Below are 17,840 nucleotides of genomic sequence, written 5' to 3' on the forward strand. Positions count from 1 at the left end.
GGTGTGGTGCCCATGTGGAGCACAAGCCTATTAACTGGGCCTGGAATTTGCCACTCAGTCGTTGTAAGGTATCCTATGTGTTGTGGTTGCGTTAGGAAGAGTTTCAACAAATGGAGTGCTGCTTTACCTTGACTAGGCCAGCTTTATTTTGAATCACCCATTCAGTCCCTTTCTGTGGCGGTGCTTAGATTTGTCCACTTTGGACCCTGAAAGGCAAATGAAAGAGGCCAAGCCAGCAGGTGGAGGGATGCTGCCTTTAACGCGCCCCTTGCTTTTCAGGGTTCCCTGTTCCTTTTGCTGCCTGTGAGATTGGGCTTTTGGCTGGCCTTAACCCTGGCGTGAGACTTTAGCATCGTGGCTTGTTGGTGGCTGTGGTGGGCTGCGTTTTGAAGAGACGCTTGAGGAAGTAGAGCTGGAGGACCCCCGAGAGGATGATGGCCACGCTCTGGGCCGCCGACCACCAGTTCACATAGTTGTAGTTGGACTGAAGGAGTAAGATGTCCGACGTGCTTTTCATCCGAGAAATGGCGCTGTATCGCCACATGTGGAAGAGGTCCTTCATCAGCTTGCGGGTGCTCTCCTGTCGGGAAGGGAGGAAGAAACCCTTCAGTCCCAGATGGTGGCATGTGCCTCTATGGTTCTCTTCCAGAGGACAGAGATGATGAGCCTCTGGCCCAGGACCCACCTCTCGCCTTCCTAGGCTTGCATCTCTTTCCGCCCAGCACCATCATTGGGCAGTTTCCCAGCTTTACCCCTGACAATTCCCCCATGGTGGCTTTCTCCAGGCTTAGCTAATGGCAATTAAGAGCTTTGTGGGAATCCTTGGCCCCATCCACCACTGGACTGAAGGTTTACCCTTCCTTGGGAGAGAATACCAGCTGCCTACCCTTATGACCAGAGATGCCCAGCAGTGAGCATTTTCCTCCACGTCTCTCTTCCTGACCACTTTCAGAACCCTTTCTTACCTGCATCAGGTGTGACCCGAGTTTCCTTCTGGCCCATGTTTCTTTCTGCCCACATGCCGATGATTTCCCACCCAGCTGCTGGCATTGCCAGAACCTTCTTGGATATTTAGCAGTGCTTACATCAATGGCTGCCAGTGTGTCGTTGAGCTGCTTCTTCTCAAGTTCTGATGTACTTTGTAGGTCAAAGCCCTCGTAGTAGATTCCAAAGTTAAGGTAAACCCGCACAGACCCAAAGTGGTTGTGCACGTTGCTCAGGCAGAGCTGGTAGAATCCTGCAAGAAAGCATCAGAATGGTACCTGGCTTTAGCCATCTGGGTTTCTAGCAATCTTGATTTATTCTAGGACCCATTTATTTGTCTCTTAGCCAATTCCAGGGCCAGCACCACATTTGAAATGAGTTGACTTTCTCCCGATCAGTTTCCTTCACTGTCCACCTTTCACACAGATATCAAAAACACGATGTCCTGGATGATTCCCACTTTGGTCTTTAATGATATCTATCCTTACACTTGAGGGTCTTGTCTAGTTCCTTCCTAACTGCCCTTCCAAGTCCTCATCTCTTTCTGGTTTCTTGATTGCAGCCCCCATTCCGATGAATGGCTGAGCCAAGGAACGGGAAATCTAACTATTTTACTCACTTTAAAGTTATGTCTGCTGTCTGGGGTCATTTCTTTTCCCTTCAGCTTGTGCCTTTATTCCTCAACTAGTGGCCTTACTTTTGAAGCATGGCTTCCTTAGGTCTGTTATGAAGACGCATCCACACCTGTAACTGCTTATTCCCAAGCGGGGGTTTGTTTTTGCCTTGACCTGCCCCCAAGACAGGGATCCTAGAGCCCACTCAGGAAGGAGAAAAAGGATCCCAGGGCGAGGGTCAGTGCACCTGTTTCCTTGGTTGAGAAGTGGATCAGTCCCCGGATATCTTGCGAGTTCCCAACACGGAAGCCGTTGGGGTCATATGCAGTGGCCTGGATGTGTCTCTCTTGGCCAAGCCCTGTGTTCCTCTGCACCTGAAGGCAAAACATGGGGAAGGCGGCATGGATTTCTGTAGTGTTAGCGTTTCCAACCACAGAAACAAAATGAGAGTTTGATGTTGCAGGCCATGCAGTCCAAGGCAGTAGGCCACAGTCAGGCTTGCAGAAACCATTTTGCTTCACTCCAGAGATAAAGACACTACTACTCTGTGCAAAAGGAGCTCTCACAGGGCAGTAAGCTTTTTAGACAAATGGCAGGAGACACTTTTCCTTTGCCCTCCAAAACGTACACTTTTCTGGGCAAAAAAATAATAATCCCTCCAATAACATTTGTTTTTAGAACCAAGTCAACCACTGAGGAAAATCTCATAGCAGTTGACCATTTTCCTAGATCTCTGGATGTGCTGGAAATACATCAAAGTACTATGTGTATCTCTAATTGTTGTGCCACTCTTAGGTTATTTAATCCCATTGTCCAGATGGGAAATTTGGTTAAACCATAGTAATTATCTCTGAACATAGAGAAGCCCAAGGAAAAGGCATAACTATCATCAGGTAATGTGGGCAGGTAAAATGGGGTTTAGTAGATAAAACTGGACAAGACTAATGGGCAAGAAAATCATCTCACTTGGACTCACTTATTGCCATTTTTGTTCTTGCTCAGTGCTCTTAATATACTTTCTCCAGGATACGCCATGTTTACTGTATATATCCCTACGCTTCTAAGAATCTAGACTGGTGGGTGAGAATCATGTAACCTTCCAGTTGTTCTTGGACTGCATGTTCCAGCAGCCTTAGCCATGGCAGAGGATACTGGGAACCAAGGTATAAGAGCACCTGAATAGTTGTACAATTCCCACATCTGGCTTAAAGGGCTTGACAATGGTTCACAGGGAGGGAAACATACATCTCTCTAGACCAATGGTTCCAATCTTTCATTCCTCCAGATGTTTTGGAGTTCAGGTCCCATAATTCCTGACTGTTGGCCAAGTTGGCTGGAGCTTCTGGCAGCTGAAGTCCAAAACACCTTGAGGACCAAAGTTTGGTAACCAATATTCTTGACGCCATTGAAAGGCAAACATCCTCAACAGCCTACTAGGCAATACAGCCTTTGGTAAGGAATGTGGGGAGTTGTAGTCCTTTAACACATGGAGGGCTGAAGCATTCCCACCTCTTTCACTGCAAGTGTCTCATAAAGTTGCCTGCAATCCATGAACATGCGTGCTGTAATAAATATTAAAGTCTTACAAGTGCTACCAGATTCTGTGCCCTTCTCTTCAAGGGAAGGAGGCAACGGGACCCTTTCACGCTCCATGAGATCTCTCTCCAGTTGAGAAACCCAAGGGACCCTCCTTAAACTGCAAATCCTAGGAGCCCTGGGGGTAGTTAAAGGGAAGGGGGATCTCTAGGGTCCCATGCGCAGAGCGAGGCAGCAAATTGATTTAGGAATGGATAAGGAGAAAGGGCCCTGGGAAAAGGCAGCGCTCCTACATTTAGTAGAGAAAGGGTTGATAGCAGGAAGGTTTACTCTGCCCTAGAATGAGTGGTGTAGGGATTTCAATGCTGCATTAGGACACTGGGACACCAGGGTTCGAATCCCGGCTCGGCCATGAAAGGCCACTTGGGCAAATCACAATCTCTCAGCCTCTTAAGGATGGCAATGGCAAACCTTCTCTGAACAAATCGTGCCAAGGAAACCCAGGGACAGGGTTGCCGTAAGTTGGAAACAATTAGAAAGCGCACAACAACAGCAAGGCAGCTACTTCTACCACCTGCTGCATGCACAAACACATGCAAACGTGCGCACCCACCTCGTAGCCAAAGTAGAACTGGCCGCTCTGGTGCGCAAACTGCCAGAAGCACTCAATGTCTCCCGCAGGGACTATGATGGCGAAGTTGTACCGTTCCGTTCCACGAAAGAGAGGCTGGTCGCTGGAGATGCGCTGGGGCTCGGATTTGCGGGCCTGGGCAAGTCCCAGCGCCCCCAGCAAGCCCAGAAGCGCAGCCACGGGGAGCAAGGGGAGCATGGTGCTGGGAGAAGCCAGCTGGAGCAGCGTGCCTTGGCTTGAGGAGCCCTGCGCGGCTGGGAAGAGAGGCAGGCAGGCGGGGTTAACCATTAACTCAGCCACTCGCAGTGCCTTGTGTTTGCTCTTGGCTGGATCACGTCTAGTTCCTCAAGGAAACTTTGAGTGCCCTTTCCAGGATGAGGGAATGCATGGTCTTCCAGATCACCTCTGGGCAAGGATGATGGGAGCTGGTATCCAGTGACAACACTGCTAGGAAACTCTGCCTTTTTTCAAGAAACTGCAGTGATCCTTCATTTACTTTGCTCCAGCTCCTGCAAGGTTCTTGAAGGGCTGAAACAGCCTGTTGTCAATCACAAAGTCCAAAACTTTAATTTATATCGCTACTTCTGTCTCTGCCTTCCTCTACAGAGCTCAAGTTGGAATACATGGCCCACGTCCCATTCGTCATCTCAACAACCCTGTGAGGTAGGGAGACTTGCCCCAGGCCATCCAACAAGCTGCTCAGCTCAGTGGGAAACTGAACTCAGATCTAAACTAAAGGCAACAAAACATGTCACAGAGTTCAAGCAAGAAAAAGTGCAAAGAGCCTAAAAAACAGAAGCTGTGCAACAGGTGGGATCCTGGGAGCTCACCCATAACTGCCTGTAAGCCTCCACTTTATCCTTGATTGGGGGGAAAGACATTATTTGAGCACGTTAAGCTCTTTTCCGATCAAGGGTTTCACTCTGCATCATGTCCATCTTTGCAAAAGCTGCCAACCTTGCAAGACATTTCTCTTTCCAGTCTGGGCAGCTGGTTTTTTGAAAGAGAAAGCTTTCCTTTACCAAAGTTCTGCTTGAGTGGCTGCTTTCTTTGCCACCCACTCCTGCTCCATTTATTTGTTCCTCCTTGTTCTCAAAAGGTTCCCCCAGCATGACCTGTACTTGGCTGACGTAGCAGCTGGTGCTGAAGGACACATCATGTATTCCAGGAAGAGATTTTCCCAGCAACTGTGATAAGAGCGAGTGGCCTGTGAGATTCGGCACAAGGCGCACACTTAAAAAGGAAGAGTCAGGACTGGTAGCAACAGCCAAAGCACAGAGACAACCCATTTTGTCCTTGGAGGTGAAATGGTTCCTTCTGGTTGTTGTGTACCTTCAAGTCACTTCTGATGTAGGGCACTCCAAGGCAAACCTGTCACAGGGTTTTCTTGGCAGGATTTGTTCAGGTTTGCCTTTGCCTTCCTCTGAGGCTGTGAGATGCGACTTGCCCAAAGTCACCCAGCTGGTTTCCATGGCAGAATGGGGATTTGAACCCAGGTCTCTGGAACTGTAGTCAACCACATCACGCGGGCTCTCCAACTGTTCCTACAGCAAAGTAAACCTTTAAGGGTTAAGGTGAGAAGGGTGCTTTGCTTCAGGCATTCCCGCAGAAGCTTGCCACTTTCCTCCAGTCTTTCAAAAAGGCAGATGTTCCAAACCGGGCAATGAAGACAAACATGGCTGGGCCAAGAGATTCACCGTGCAGATGTTCACACATGCCAGCGCTGGTGAAAGGAAGGCAAACAGAAAGCGTCCCGGGGCAAAGCTGCAACAGGGCAGGCGGCACAGGCTGCAAGAGAAAGGCACAGACGAGAAAGCACACCAACCCAGGACAATTTGCCAGGCTCTCCAGTACCTTGATGACGTGTGAGAACTTAGTGGCATCCACTGCTCACCTGATTCCCAGGTGCCAGGTTCCCCAGGTTCAGGACTAAATAAATAGTTATGCACTTTTTACTAGGAGAAAGCTATTGTCTTGCCACAATATTCATTCGCACCCTGTTTCCAGTGAATACAAGCCAGGGCTTTCAAATTAAAACCTCTGTGGAAATATATTCAGAACAGTAATGAGACCTACACAAGCAAAATCACTCGGCCTTGAAGACCCCAAAACTGCACCCAAGAAACGAAAGCCCAGGCAGGGAACTCAAGCAGATCAACTGATACAAAACTGCTTTATTTTTCAAAATACACGCAAAATGTTAGCACCAGTCTCTCTTTTGTTTGGCCCTAAAAAGAAGGGATTCGACTGGGTTTTTCTGCCTCTGCTCCTAACGGTAGAGAAAATTCCCCAATGGAAGCCACAGCAGTCTTTAAAGAAATCAAGAGGAAACATCTCAACTCTCTTGTGCCTTAAAGACAATAAGGAACCTTTTTGCTCACAATCTTTCAGAGGAACTGTCCTCCCATCACTCCTCTGTTCTAACACCAACTTTGGCCAAATGCCTATGAAAAGTAACAAGTAAAACAGCTACGCTGTCTGTCTGGAAACGCAGAACAACTAGTGACCCGTCTGTCCCTCCTGGGAGAACCGAGTGTCCGTTCTGACCTGTAGACACTTCTCAACTATGATCTTCTGAGGAACACGAAAAGAGTCTTCCTGCGACGCTGGCTGAACAAGGGTCCCATTGCCAGCCCCAGCATGTGGCGTGGGCCCAATGCAATCTCCAGGGAAGGTCCTCTGGTCTGTGTTTTGGCAGCTGAATATTAGAAGTGCATACGCAATGCCCCCCTGCCCCCCAACCCCACTAAGTTCACTGGATCCCAAGCTTCTTCATGGTCCGCCAGCGGTCCTTGATCATCACCGGTGTTCGCTCCTTGAAAGGGTACATGCGGAAAATGGTCTTCCAGTTCCCTTCTCCAAATTTCTTTACGCCCGCCTTGATCCACTGAGACTCCTCTGAAGTCCACATCTACAGGGAAAAGGAGAGAGATACTCGGGAGAAATAAGGAAGGCCCAAACAGGGATTTGGTGAGATGTCCAAATGGGATTTTTAAAAGGTTGGTGGGGATAATTGTGAGAGATGACTCAGTCAGAGATCGGAAGTAACCTGAGTCAGTGAGAGAGGAAACAGCAGCGAAGGGAAAGAGTCTGTACTGAGGGTCAGTTAGGCAAATCAAAAAGGTTCAACTAGGATTTAGATTTTATGACTGTATCGTTCATGACATATTATTTGTATTAATTTACACTTTTATAGTATTGTTTTAACTTTGTTATAGTAATATTTAATCTTGTTTGTGGTTTTAGATTATGCACTGTAGGCAGGCTTCTGTTTCTATTTTGGATTGCTGTTTTCTCTCAGTTGTAAAGCACTATGGAAAGCCTATAGCGTTATACAAATAAACGTAATAATAATAATAATGATGATGATGAGTGGAATTAATAAGAGTAACCACCTCAAAATCCTGTAACCATAACCTTCTGGGACTCTACACTGAGCATCTGCTTAATACATTTTTCTTTATATATGCATTCATGTAGCTCTGGGAATAATGAAAATGTATTAAGAATTGTTTAAGTCTAGAAATTTAGGTCAAAAATTGGCCCAAAAAACCTGAGTCGGCTTATCCATGGGGTCAATGTAAGTACTATGTCTGCACTCTCATTAAAAAGAAGGAAACATCCCTTGGTGAAAGGGAAGAGTATAATGTGTCTTGGATGCACTGATCCCCTCTACGCTCTCATCCATCCAGCCTTAAGAGTGAACACAAAGAGCTGTGTCTGCTGAAATGTTATTAGTTCTTTGACATTGTTTTGCTCTGCTTCATCCTTTATATCCTTTGCTAAATGCCCCTATATTTTACCCTTGACTTATCCATGAGTCATAGCAAAATCCGTAATTTTGGCCCCAAAACTTGCCCTCAACTTATACATGCGGTCGACTTACAGTTGAGTATATACAGGAAGAAGTCAGATGCACATGGTCTCTCTGTGGGGACAGCAGTGGTTCAGAGGGTGGTGGTAACTTGGTTGCCAGAGTTTAAGTGGAGGTTCCCAGTGCCATTAATTATCAGTTCATTAGGTGAGCCAGTCCCAGAGCTCAGTGGACGGCAGGGCTATTTCAGTGCAGCGGGGAGGGGAGTGCGCTGGCCAACTGTCCCTCCTTTAAAAGAGGGGATCTGCCTTCTGCTCATCAGTTTGTCCACCTAGAATGGGAGTAGGCTTCCTTACCTTTTTCTTACAGCCAGCGATGGAGGTGTTGCTACTGCTTCTCCCTTTCGAGCCTGAAAGACAAATCCAATCAGCAACCACACCTTCTGTGGATGGTGGGAGCTGGCAGTGCTACAGTTATGGGACTTTGCCTTTCGGAAGGGAAAGGCAACCATTTCAGTGGCAACTCTGCACGCAACTACTTGGTTGAACACAGCTGCACCTACCACCTTCCTACTCATGGCTGGGAAGTTCTGCCACTTGCTGCCATGTCCATTAGGAGCCCCAGGGGAAATTACAGTGGCCAAGCTGGGAGTTGCCAAGTTTCACACCTTTTACCTTAAGCAAGCTTTTATAGAGTCTCCTGATTTCACTCTGTGGGCAGCCCACTACTTCCCACCAATTACAGTTCTTCCTATTTTAGGCAGCTATTCCCTCTTCCCAGGCAAGGAGGATCTCAAAAACAAGTGTTATTTATTATCTGGTTTTGCTGCAGTTTTCTTGTGTTTGCTTGTATTTTGTTGGATGTGTGCTATTTGTGGTTTCAGAGTTGTGATTTTAAGCATGTATGTGCCTAAATATAAATGAAACAAGAAAGGGAGGAGGAACTAAGATGAATGATGGGATCTACAAACCAACACACCCAGAGGGTACCAGTTTGAAGAAGGCAGATGCTGGCTGGAATGATACTAGGGGAGCCTGGAGGTCTCCCTTTGCCAATGCTGGACCCAGTCCCAGCATCCCAGTGGCCACCAGTGCTTGGAATATGGGGCAGAGAGGCTATCAAGCACCCTACAACCTCCCAGTCCTGAGCTCTCCTAGTCACCTGCCTAGCAGGACAATCCACTGCTCATTTTATTTCTGGTTCACAGGGCAGAGATGCAGTTTTATCACATGCTGTTTTCTCTGTGCAGCTGGAGAGCTGGACCCTCCCTTTGTGACGATGCAGCAGTTGCCCTGAAGGACCCCTTACCCAGGAGGGGAGGGTGGACAACCTCCATCTTTTCCCTACTCCAGCTACCAACCTTTCTAAGGAGCGGGTTATGAGGCACAACTGGCAGCTGGAACAGTGATGCTCATTACTCCCCCAAGGAAAACCTTTGGGGCCATATCACAGGCTTGTTCCTTGGGCCTATCCAAAGGCAGGGGCAACCTCAAGAGGTCTTGAAGACCTCAAGTGTGGCTTCACCTTGCCCTCTCCCCTCTGGCGGGTACATTCACACGTTCCTCACTTACTCTGGTCAAAGAGTTCATCTTCATCACTCCAGACCTCTTTTTCTTCATTCTGGCCATCAGTGGTGATGTCCTCCTTGGCTGACCTGAATGTAGCAGAGAAAGGCACACCACAGGTAAGGAAACAGAACTTGACGTGTCTCAGGGCAGTCAAGAAAAACCACATCTTGGGCATTTTAGAGACTGGACGGGGCAGATGAGAGTGGCATGCATCCATTCATCCATTAAGAGCCCTGGTGGCACAGTGGTTAAATGCCTGTATTGCAGCCACTCACTCACAAACCATAGGATGCGAGTTCAATACCAGCAAAAGGGCTCAAGCTCGACTCAGGCTTGCATCCTTGCGAGGTTGCTAAAATGAGTACCCAGATTGTTGGGGGCAATTAGCTTACACCTTGTAAACCGCTTAAGGAGTGCTTAAGTGTACTGATAAGCAGTACAGAAATGTACCTGCTATTGCTATTTATCTCCCTCTCAGAACTAGAGTTTGGTACTTTATATATTCCTGCAGGGAAAATGCAAAATGCAACTGAGTGCCCAAAACATCAAGGTTTCATTCCATGATCTGAACCTCGAGTAGTACACACCCCTATTTTACAGAAGGCTGAAGCTTATGTCCAGCCGGGAAATGTCTTGGGAAGGTGAGACTGAACTGGGAACTACCAGCTAAGAATTCAGCGGGCGAGATTCCCAGAAGAATGTCAAGGAGTCACCGAGCATTCATGTTCACCATGTACACAGGTTTTATATGCTTAGCAGACGTATAGCCTAGTAAATGGGCAACTGTTAGTGAAACAGGCCTCTTGCAATCATATTTGCCATACAGCATTTCAACAACAACAACAACAACAACAACAACAACAACTGTCCAGCAGTTGCAACAAAACTTTGCAATGTCAGCTCATGTACTGGAGAACAGGCTGTTCTTGGGGTGATCTCTTCCTTGCCCTGCAAAAGTGTCAACACTTTCCAGAATGAGAGGAACGGTATTTAAAGATTGGAAGGAAGCCCATCAGTCTTAATCGCTGTGAAGGCCCTGGTGACCAGCAGTAGCAACAGAGGACAGCTTTGATGGGTAGTGAGTGCTCTTTGCCTTCTGGTTTCACTGGGGCACCCCTTTTAACATCTCTGGGTCGCCACAGATCCATTATAGTACTGCACCTGTCACCTGACCAGGACCTTGAACCTGGTTGACCTGGGACCTGAGCAGATGGAGAATCCAAAACCATGACAACTGCTAACATCCCTAAGGAAGCTAAAGTAAAAAGATTCCGAAAAAGGTACCTGGGCGACTTCTGAGGAACCTCCGGGGTGGACTTTGGGGGTTCTGTTGTCTGGAGACCCAACCGCACCACCAGCTGCCTAGACAAAATTTCCTTGACAGCTGGCTTCCTGCAACCGCCGTCCTTCTCCTGCCTCAAAACCAACTCGGCGATGGTCATTGGGTGTTTAGCTTTCTGCAAGGACTTGGACCCAGAAGTAACATCCTTGCTGTCCCCTTCCTCCACTATTTCCTCTTCCTCTTCCTCCTCCTCCTCTCGCTGGCGCTTGGCTCTATGAGATTCAGACCTCTGAGACAGCTTGGGGCAAGTCCAGTCCATTTCATCGAGTTTTTCAAAGGCAGCACTGGGGTCTGGGGAGTCCGAGAGGACCTCGAAAGCTGCTTTGAGAACAGAAAGTCCATAGGAAGTTGGTCTCTTAGGCGAAAGGCTAGGAAACAAGGGGACCAGAGCAGGTTGTTTCACAAGCTTTGATGATTAGAATTGCCCCTCTAAGGACCTCAGCGAGCCTCACCGTCTCCATTCCCCCTTTCTAACAAACTGTCCCCCTACAAAGTCCTCTTCTGCCATCAGAAAGCATAAGCTCAAACAGCCAAGGCAAACCATCTGTCTTGTAAAGTAATTTCTACTCATATAAGAGAATGGCAGCTTCTGGGTTTCACAGAACCCTTCCCTCAGGCAGAAAGGAAAGGCAGGAATGACACATTAGCAGCTAAATTCATTTAGTCACCCCCAAAGCCTCAGCTCTTGAAAAACATCACTGTGACTCAAAGCGTAGTCTTAACAACAGAGACACTATTACTATTCTTTTAGTTATCTTTTAATTTGCTACAAAGGAAGTGGAACAGAAAAAGGATTTGAAAATATTTGGAAAATGGCAAAAAACCCACAACGCTGTTCAAGTGCCAAGAAACCCTGATCAGAAGAAGGACACTGGGCTGTGAGGATCTGGGGCTTAATCTGCGTAAAATTTGCAGACGGCTGCTTTGCACAGAAAACAGCATTTGCTGTCCCAAAATAATATTCCTGCACATTAAATGCTGTATTCTGTGCAAAGAAAGTGAATTTAGCCAAGAATAAGCCCTGAATTGCAAAAAGGCTTTGAAAAATGTGCAGCTTTCTATGCCCCTTTTCTAGCAGGAAGGAAATGGCTAAAATTACGACTTCCTTCCCTGAAGAAGAAAATTAGTGAAGAATTAGGTCCTCACAAAGAAACTGTTCAGTTTAAGTTTCCACTCTGCGCTTACATCACTTACCAGACGCAGGCGCCGGGCTTGACCAAATCCTTGGAAGTCGTAGGGATAGCGGACTCTGCAGCAGTCTCTGCAACAGTCCTGGAGGCTTCCCCGTTCATTTTGGAAGCTGTGCTGCTCTCACCAACCTCTCCTTCACAATGCAAAGCTGCTTCCTTCTGGACAGCAACTGCCAGAGAGCTTTCTTCCAAAGTCTCTGGCTCTTCTCCTGCCAGTTCTTGGGTCTCACCCTCAAGCGCATCCTTCCTCGAGGTCTCTTCCATTCCTCCCTTGCCAGGAACTTCCTCCAGAGCCTCTGAAACTTCCATCTCCTCAATAGCACCTTCCACAGGATTCAGCTGGTGCTCCATCTTATCTGCTGAATTCTTTTGGGCCATCTTCCATAAAGGATAGAAACAGAGTAAACAGAACATTTATCTGCTTTATTCTCTTTTTCTAATTAGACGCAGCACCATGACCTTTCCTCTCCTGGGGCAACTGTGCATGAAGGCACCTTGCTCAGCCAGAACGGAGAGCAGCCATTCCTGCGCTGCAGAAGGACTCCTGTTTTTAAGCCTCAAACATCAACCAGGCTTATTTGACTATACTGGCTAGAGAGGAGTTGCTACTGTGACAAAGTAAGTGACATTCAAGTGCATCTTGCTCAAGGCCCAATGTCTGAAGGCAGTGCACAAACCCAACACTTACCATTAAAAGAAAGGGGTCTGAATCATCCATGTAGTCTTCCAAAAACATCAGGACTGTCTGCTGGAAACACTTGTATGAGAAGTTCCAGATAGCTGGGTGAGTGAAGTTCCTCTCTCGGATGATGCTCTGAAATGTCAACCTCATTTTCTGGACAAAAGAAAAATGGTTTTGAGCACTTTTAAGGGTATGGGGCAACAATCAGAGTTTGGGAAAGTTTACACAAAGCAAACCATACCAGCAACCTAAGCAACAGCAGAAATGCTAGAAGTGGCTGACAGCACAAGCTGTGCCAATAGACACTCCTGGCTGGACAGAGGTTTCTCTGAGTGAGCAAAGAGGACAGGACAGTGTCATTTGACGGATGCTGGATAGGAAAATGAAGGATGAGAAGCCATGCATCCATCTGCCTCCAGCCCAGTGAAAAAGAACCTATGATGACTCATGCCGCCGACACCCCATTCCCTCCCTCCATTCCTCCCAGAATGAACTCGAATTCAAAGCTCACCTGGGCGCTGGGGTCTTTTGACATGTGTTTCTTCAAGATGTTTCTGGCTTGTTCATATTCTTTATTCTTCAAGCAAGCAATCACTGCCTGGAGCAGAAAGACAGAAGGATGGCTGGCAAGGAAGACTTTCTGGAGATTTTCTAAATCAGATAAGATATCCCACTACTGTATTCTATGCAGCTCCAAGGACCACATAAATAACCCCAGCTGAAGCCTTGGGGATTCCCAGCCTCTCATTTTAGGATGGTCAGAGGAAAGCCTTCTCCCCCTGAGCCCTAATCTCCATACCCTCCCCTGCCAGGCACCTATTTCTGGGCTAGGAGTTAAAGCTTCAGTGGCATCCTTCCCCAAAGCAAAACAATGCCTCCGAAGCGACAACCATCTTCCTGTTTGCTGACTAACTAGAGTCAGGTGTAAGTGTCTATGGAAAAGGAAATGTGAACCCTTACAGCTTCTTTAATTTTTTTATTTATTTCTTTGAACTTGTCCACATCCACATCCAACTCTTTCCGCATCTTCTCCAGAAGAACAAGAGCACACTCCAGAGGCGTTAACCCGTTCTTTGAATCAATTGTCCAATCTACAAGGCAAACATAGAACTTGTATTACCTGCAAAATATATATAATTGCTATACAGACACATACAGAGATAAATGAACTTTGCGTTGCATATATGGCACAATCTTTGCTTCAACTGCAGCCAGAAAACATGTTAAGAAGAGGCCAGTATCCTGGAAAAAATAACATATAATGATAAAAAACTGTCCATCTAACTCTTTCAAAGCCTTTTATGTTCAGTTTCCAGAATGGCCAGAGAGTGGGACTCCCTGCTTCTACTTTCCCCATCGTCCTTCACCTACTTCCCTTTCCCCCATTTCTTATTGCACTTTGGGGTTGTTATCAGTTGGGGACCATATGAGAAATCCATTCTGTTGCAGGTCAACCTTTAACTCAATTTGCCCAATCAAAATATCACATCTTGAAAACGTAAACACCTACGTAATTAAACACCAAATTTGAAATTAATCAAAAAGGAACATCTACAAATTTCAACAAATGCTAAGGCGTTTCCACCAATGATGTGGGTGCAAAAGTTTTCTGTGGGACGTTCCTGCTCCTACAAAAAAAGAGAGCAATGCATTCATAACACTGAGAGGTAAAGATATGGTCTTCCACTGTATTACAGGACAATTCAATAGGCAAACTGGGCAGCTTCTAGGTGAGAGTTTTCTGAAGAACATTGCAGCTTTGAAACTGCCAGGTTTGCCCAATGGATTGTCACACAACACAGTAGATGTTCCTCTGGGTTAATTTTAAAGTTAGTGTCTAATTAGGTGTAAAAGGAACAACTCTTTTACAAGTCAATGGAAAACTAGGAGGGTGAGAAAGTACCTATATTTTCCATTGACTTGTAAGAGGGTAAAATAAAATTACATACATACATATATATATATATATATATATATATATGAGACAGTATCTATGTTTTCCACTGACCTGTAAAAGGGAGGACAAAATAAAGCTACAAACACACATAATCATCCAAACAACTATCAAGTTATGAATTCACCTTTTGGCTTGACATTTCTTAATATTACATTTAAACCTATTTGTGTGTGCTTTATATATATATATATATATGTATATATTCTGTACAGTAGGTCCTTGTTATCTGCTGGGGTTTGGACCCCCTTGGATAACAAAATCCATGGATGCTCAACTCCCATTAAATATAATGGGCAAAGCAAAACGGTGTCCCTTATATAAAATGGCAAAATCAAACTTTGCCCTTTGGATTTTACAACTTTTTTGTGTAATGTTTCAATCTGCCATCAATGAAGTATGTTAGATCAAAGGAAGTATAGTGCCACTGTTTTGTCCCAAGAGCGATGCTATGGCTTTGGGTGTAGTAAGGCCTCTGGCTCCCAGGAACAGCCTGAACAAAGACTTGTCCACAATTTCTAAGTTTTCAAAAGCTTACCGGTTATAAAAACACAAAACATGAAAACTGATCTCCTTTTTCTCAATAGTCATAAAATCATGAATCGTAGAGTTGGAAGAGACCACTAGGGTCATCCGTCCAACCCCCTTCTTCTGCCATGCAGAAATCCAAATCAAAGCATCCCTGACAGAGGCTGGATGGCCATCTGTCAGGGAAGCTTTGATTTGGATTTCCTGCATGGCAGAAGAGGGGGTTGGACTGGATCAGGGCCCTTGCGTCTCTTCCAACCTCATGATTCTATAATCTGCTGGTGCTTGAATCTGTGGATAAAAATCCGTGGATAAGGAGGGATGATGTACAACTAATAATGAGTTTGAAATATTTATGGTCTGTTTTGTTTTGTTTAGCAGGAGCCATTCAAATAAAGATGCCTTAAACCCCTTTTCAGGAAAGCCATATGCGCTGTTTCGTAAACGCCTCTGACCTGCTCTCTGCAAACGGAAGAAAGGGCAGTTGTAGCTTTTTGTGGGTTTAGTAGGGGCCATGTTCTCGAAGAGTTTATCCTGATGTTTCACCTGTATCTCTGGCTGGCATCTCCAGAGAATGCTGGCATGGAAGGAGTGGGCGTATATATACACACACACAGAGCCTGGGTTGGAAGGAGTGATTTTCAGGTTAATCTGTGTACTGTTGTGTTGTTGAATGGCAAGGCTTCAGGGTGGGAGGCTATGCAAAGAGGATTAGTGTTTGCTAATTGGGGATCAGATACTAATCCTCTTTGCATAGCCTCCCACTCCAAGGCCTTGCCATTCAACCACAGAAGAATACACAGATTAGCATGCAAATTGCTTCCTCTCGACCAATAGTGTGTGTGTGTGTGTGTGTGTGTGTGTGTGTGTGTATATATATATATATCCCACTCTGTTCCATGGCAGCATTCTCTGAAGATGCCAAAGCCATGGTGAAAGGTCAGGAATAAACTCTTCTAGAGCATGGCCACACAGCCCCCAAATCCCACAACAAACTATGGATGCCAGCCTTGAAAGCCTTCACCTTCACAAGGAGCAGTTACATGCTGACGATGGTAAGAGTTTGTGTTGCGATTGTGTTGCGAGTGCAGCCCGCTGCGTTCGTAGAAGGAGCCCTTGGACAAGAGCTTCTTGGGGAAGAGGCTGGCAAGGCCTGGCAGCGCCACTCACTCGCTCCTAATTCAATACCAACCTTCTTCGATCCTGGAGAGAAGCTGGACGATGCGCAGCTGAAGGAGGACGTGCTTCTCCAGCGCCAAGGGCCGGGCCAAGAGGGCTGCAGGAGAGGCAAGAGAGGCAAGTCAGGCACCGGATACGGGGCCACGCTCCGGAAGAAGGAAAAGGAAGGTCCAACACAACCATTAAATGACTAAAGGTCTGCAAACGTTTAACGAAAGAGCCACTTTGATCCTTCGGAGGGATAGAGATCAATATTGTCATTATCACTTAGTAAAGGATTTGCAAACAGAGAGAAAAGAAAAGCCCCTGATTCTGTTTAGGAATAACAACAACAACAACAATATGGCTAAGTATCTGCGTAGTACCACCATCTATATATAGGCTTATAAAAATACACACGTCTTAATAAAGAGGAGTAACCCATTTGCAAACCGAGGGAAAGGAAGAGGCCCTGCTTTTAGTGACATACATCAACCAGACAACCCTCTTAGTCAATCCTTAGTAACCCATTTGCAAGCCGAGGGCAAAGCAAAGGCCCAGAAGCCCCAACGACGCTGCAGAGACCATTCTCTGCTGATACAGAGCTTTGCTGCTTCCGCCGCTCACCGTAGATGACGTCACGGAGCTGCCGGAAGTCGGCGCTGCGTCCGGCCCGGAAGGCCTGCGCGGCCTGGTGGGCGTAGAAGAGCACGGCCCAGCGGTTGACCGCCTCCTCCAGCGCCTTCCCCCGGCTCTCCGACGCCGACGCCGCCATGCCTCCCGCCGCTGACGGCTTCGGACGCCCGCCGCGCGCCATCCGCACCGGAAGGGGAAGGGGCCGGAAGTGACGACGCCGCGTCGACGCCGCGAGGGGCGCCAGGACTACGTTTCCCATGAGGCCGCGCGGAGGGTCGAAATTGGAAGCTCTGCGACTAGCGACCGCCGCCGCCGTTTTCTTCCTCTTGAAGAACATCGCGAGAAGGCATGGCCTCTGGCCGCCTCCGCTCTCAGTCCTATGGCGCCATGGTCTGGAATCCTGGGATTGAGATGATGGTGATGGCTGCATCCTCAGCGCAGAAGGACGAAATGGAGAGTCTGGCCAGAGCCTGAGAAGGTTTGGGTCACAGGAAAAGAGAAGAGAGCGGTGCTAGGAAAGGGAGAAGGCCGAGAGGAGGAAGGCCATGGGCCAGAGGCCAAGGGCCTGGCTTTGCAGGGCTGCCATGAAGGAAGTCAGCAACCCCGGCTGGAGAATCCCATGGAGGGCCCAAGAGAGATCTCCCTGGAAGAAGCCAAGAGGACCACACTTTGGCCGCATTACAAGGCAATGGCGCTAGGAAAGATGGCGGGAAGGAGAGAGAATCTGGGGCGGAGGAGAGAGCAGCCGGGCCCTGTCTCACCCGCAGGGGCTCCAGGGGTCAGGCGCCACGCAAAGCAGGGCTGACAACAACAACAAAGCTGTTTCCCAGGCCTTTGGGAAGAGGCCTCCTTATCCTCCCCAAAGGCAGCTCGTCATGAGAATGGGATGGACGGCTGTCCAAAGATGGCAAAGCCCCCTTTCTCTCTCTTTCCCTCCTGGGGCCCCAGAAGCGCTTTCCAAAACTGGTTCTGTGGCCTGAGCCCTGAAGCCTCTCTCTCCAGGAATGAGGAAGGCCAGCGGAGCAAAACAAAACTCTTCTTGTTGTTCTTATTAATTGGGTTGGTAGCTGCCTTTCTCCCTGGATGGGATCCAGAGATTGTAAATGGGTTTGTGCTATACATGCAAAATATCAGGGTAACCTTTTAGAGAATGATAATATAGTTGGAATAATGCAGTGCCTTGGCTTCATTATTATGATGATG

At 47.2% G+C, this 17,840-nt stretch overlaps 1 protein-coding gene across 6 annotated transcripts; it reads right to left on the bottom strand.

Annotated features, from left to right (window-relative positions):
- Nucleotides 1–128: 128 nt before the first annotated feature.
- Nucleotides 129–17,021, bottom strand: TMED6 (transmembrane p24 trafficking protein 6). Of its 6 annotated transcripts, none has more exons than XM_042480643.1 (12): nucleotides 16,629–17,021; nucleotides 16,036–16,119; nucleotides 13,322–13,452; nucleotides 12,873–12,959; nucleotides 12,368–12,514; nucleotides 11,684–12,057; nucleotides 10,432–10,857; nucleotides 9,151–9,233; nucleotides 7,936–7,988; nucleotides 1,846–1,972; nucleotides 966–1,237; nucleotides 129–580 (listed from the first exon to the last, which is right to left on the bottom strand). In XM_042480643.1, the coding sequence occupies exons 1-12, from the start codon at nucleotides 16,972–16,974 to the stop codon at nucleotides 347–349; spliced, it is 2,364 nt and encodes a 787-aa protein (XP_042336577.1). In that variant the 5' UTR covers nucleotides 16,975–17,021; the 3' UTR covers nucleotides 129–346. The 6 variants fall into 6 exon arrangements, with proteins under 6 accessions (XP_042336577.1, XP_042336578.1, XP_042336580.1 ...); XM_042480644.1 differs by having other exon boundaries at nucleotides 1,086–1,237; nucleotides 16,629–17,017; XM_042480646.1 differs by lacking the exon at nucleotides 16,629–17,021 and adding an exon at nucleotides 16,492–16,623.
- Between the last annotated feature and the right edge of the window lie 819 nt (nucleotides 17,022–17,840).

Source organism: Sceloporus undulatus, chromosome 8 (assembly GCF_019175285.1).
Source record: "Sceloporus undulatus isolate JIND9_A2432 ecotype Alabama chromosome 8, SceUnd_v1.1, whole genome shotgun sequence".
Lineage (NCBI taxonomy): Eukaryota > Metazoa > Chordata > Lepidosauria > Squamata > Phrynosomatidae > Sceloporus > Sceloporus undulatus.

Coding starts and splice junctions, on each gene's coding strand:
- TMED6 (XM_042480643.1), bottom strand. CDS start 16,974: ATGTTCTTCAAGAGGAAGAAAACGGCGGCGGCGGTCGCTAGTCGCAGA. Junction 12,058..12,367: donor CAGACCCCTTTCTTTTAATG/GTAAGTGTTGGG, acceptor CCTTTATGGAAG/ATGGCCCAAAAGAATTCAGC. Junction 1,238..1,845: donor CTTCTCAACCAAGGAAACAG/GTGCACTGACCC, acceptor GCTTTCTTGCAG/GATTCTACCAGCTCTGCCTG.